General features: G+C 37.5%; 1 protein-coding gene across 1 annotated transcript in view; it reads right to left on the bottom strand.

Moving 5' to 3' along the window:
- apaf1 (apoptotic peptidase activating factor 1) overlaps window positions 1–1,878 on the bottom strand; it is a 48,154-nt gene that overhangs the window by 35,384 nt on the left and 10,892 nt on the right. The window contains exons 20-21 of the mRNA XM_014004214.1: window positions 1,616–1,735; window positions 1,383–1,508 (exon numbers count right to left, since the gene is read on the bottom strand). Of these exons, the coding sequence (XP_013859668.1) occupies window positions 1,383–1,508; window positions 1,616–1,735 (246 nt within the window). The remainder of the gene's footprint in view (window positions 1–1,382; window positions 1,509–1,615; window positions 1,736–1,878) is intronic.

The raw sequence follows: 1,878 nt of genomic DNA, 5'->3' as shown, positions 1-1,878 counted from the left end.
CACACACACACACACACACACACACACACACATGCGCACACACACACACGCACGCACACACACACACAACAGGGACTTACTGTTCTCTGGACATTTTTTCCAAGTATCTGTCAACTTTTTACAGCAGTAAAACTAAATCATAAACTCAGAACTTTGCTGCTTTATTCTAAGTTTTCCCTCCTGTACACTGACTACAAGGAAGTCAAAATGGGKGGGGGGGGACTGCAGTAATCCACCATCCTGAGTCTTTGACACAGAGCGCCACCTGGTGTTTGCGCACGGAAGAAAAGCAGCAAATAAGGAAAATTATGGCATTGGGTATAATGCCATAATTAGGCATAAATATWGCTAAAATTGGATATAATCCAATCACAAACTTTAGAGGTGGGAAAATAAATCATAAAACGGGTCAAATTTTATATAAAGCAAATMAAAAGATGATCACAGATCATAGAAATCAGAATCAAATAAACCAGAAGAAACCAACATAACATAAAATGTTTAATATCAAGCTCCAGCTCATTTACTTCTCTCTGTTTTGTCYAATTACTTGTATTCCTATTTATTTGCATCAATTTTTCAATGTGTAAACATAATGATACACAAAGTTAACAGTGTTCAAAAAAGGTCAGAAACAAAGCTGGGCATCACAAGTAAAGTTCAATCCTACTGTGCTGCTAGAGATCAAACAGAAAAAAATTATTCAATCCTGGCTTAAATCTAAAAAAGAAAAACATAACACAGTACATTTTTAAATAACAGATTATCATGAAACTGAGCAAAAACTAATCTAAATACCGTTCAGGTGACTGAAAATTAGAGAAGAAATTTCTAGAAACTGATGCGCATCATTAAGAGTTTATTTTCCTCCAAACTCTTCTCTCCCATCCAAGTTCAACAGATCAAATGACCTGTGGCCCCGTCACRTTAATCCTTCCATCACTTATCTCTGGGGTCAGGACGGAGGGCAGAGCTCTGATTAAATCATTAAGTTGTATTCATTAGGACTGCAGAGGCTTTTAATTAATTAGCTCTCTGTTGTAGGACTCCAGGGTCAGGGGACTGTGTTTGATAAAGGGTTTTTTTTAAACACACACTTACACAAAGACATCACACACTCACAGTCGCCACAGAGGAATTCAGGATCTCATTCTTTTTGTACAATGATTTATCGCCAAGATGAACTGCAGCGGAGTGAGGAGAACAAAGGAGAAAAACAAAAACTTAAAAAAGTAAACCAACTAGTGAAGTTAGGACAGATAGGCACCCTGCTGATATCGGATAATAAAAAGATAAGGGTTTAGGGTAAAGGGTCAAATGAATAGAAGTCAATGCAAAGTCCCCACGAGGATAGAAACACCAACGTGTGTGTTTGTTTTTACCTGCACATTGCCGTTCTCTTGGCCCAGACCCACAGYAGAGCGCTCCTTACACAGACAGTTACTTCGGATCCTGGATGACATCTCCTCCGTCTGGAACAGCACCGATCCTGTTCTGCCATCACGCACCTGATGAAAAATATCAAGCTAACAATACGGTGTCTTGAACACACAGTAGAAGACAAATAAAACTGCTTTACATTTGTTTTTTTTAAACAATTTTTTTTTCTGCTTACCTGTAGTCTGTTGCAGTTGTCTGCAGCCGACACAATAATTTTGTCACCATTAAAAATGACGTCTGAGTCTCTCTTCAGACAGATAGCTGAAGACGTGTGGACCTTTTTGGTCTCCCATAACTACAAAACAAGATGAAACAAACGTGAACAAAATAATGACACAACATCGAATTTCATTTATCACATGCTGATTCTCCTAAATTACATATTTTCTGCATTATATTTCCTAAAATGACAAAAAAACTGTATATATATATATATAT

Source organism: Austrofundulus limnaeus, unplaced genomic scaffold, assembly GCF_001266775.1.
Source record: "Austrofundulus limnaeus strain Quisiro unplaced genomic scaffold, Austrofundulus_limnaeus-1.0 Scaffold22, whole genome shotgun sequence".
In the NCBI taxonomy this organism is placed as follows: domain Eukaryota; kingdom Metazoa; phylum Chordata; class Actinopteri; order Cyprinodontiformes; family Rivulidae; genus Austrofundulus; species Austrofundulus limnaeus.
This window is presented reverse-complemented; position numbering and strand designations above follow the sequence as displayed.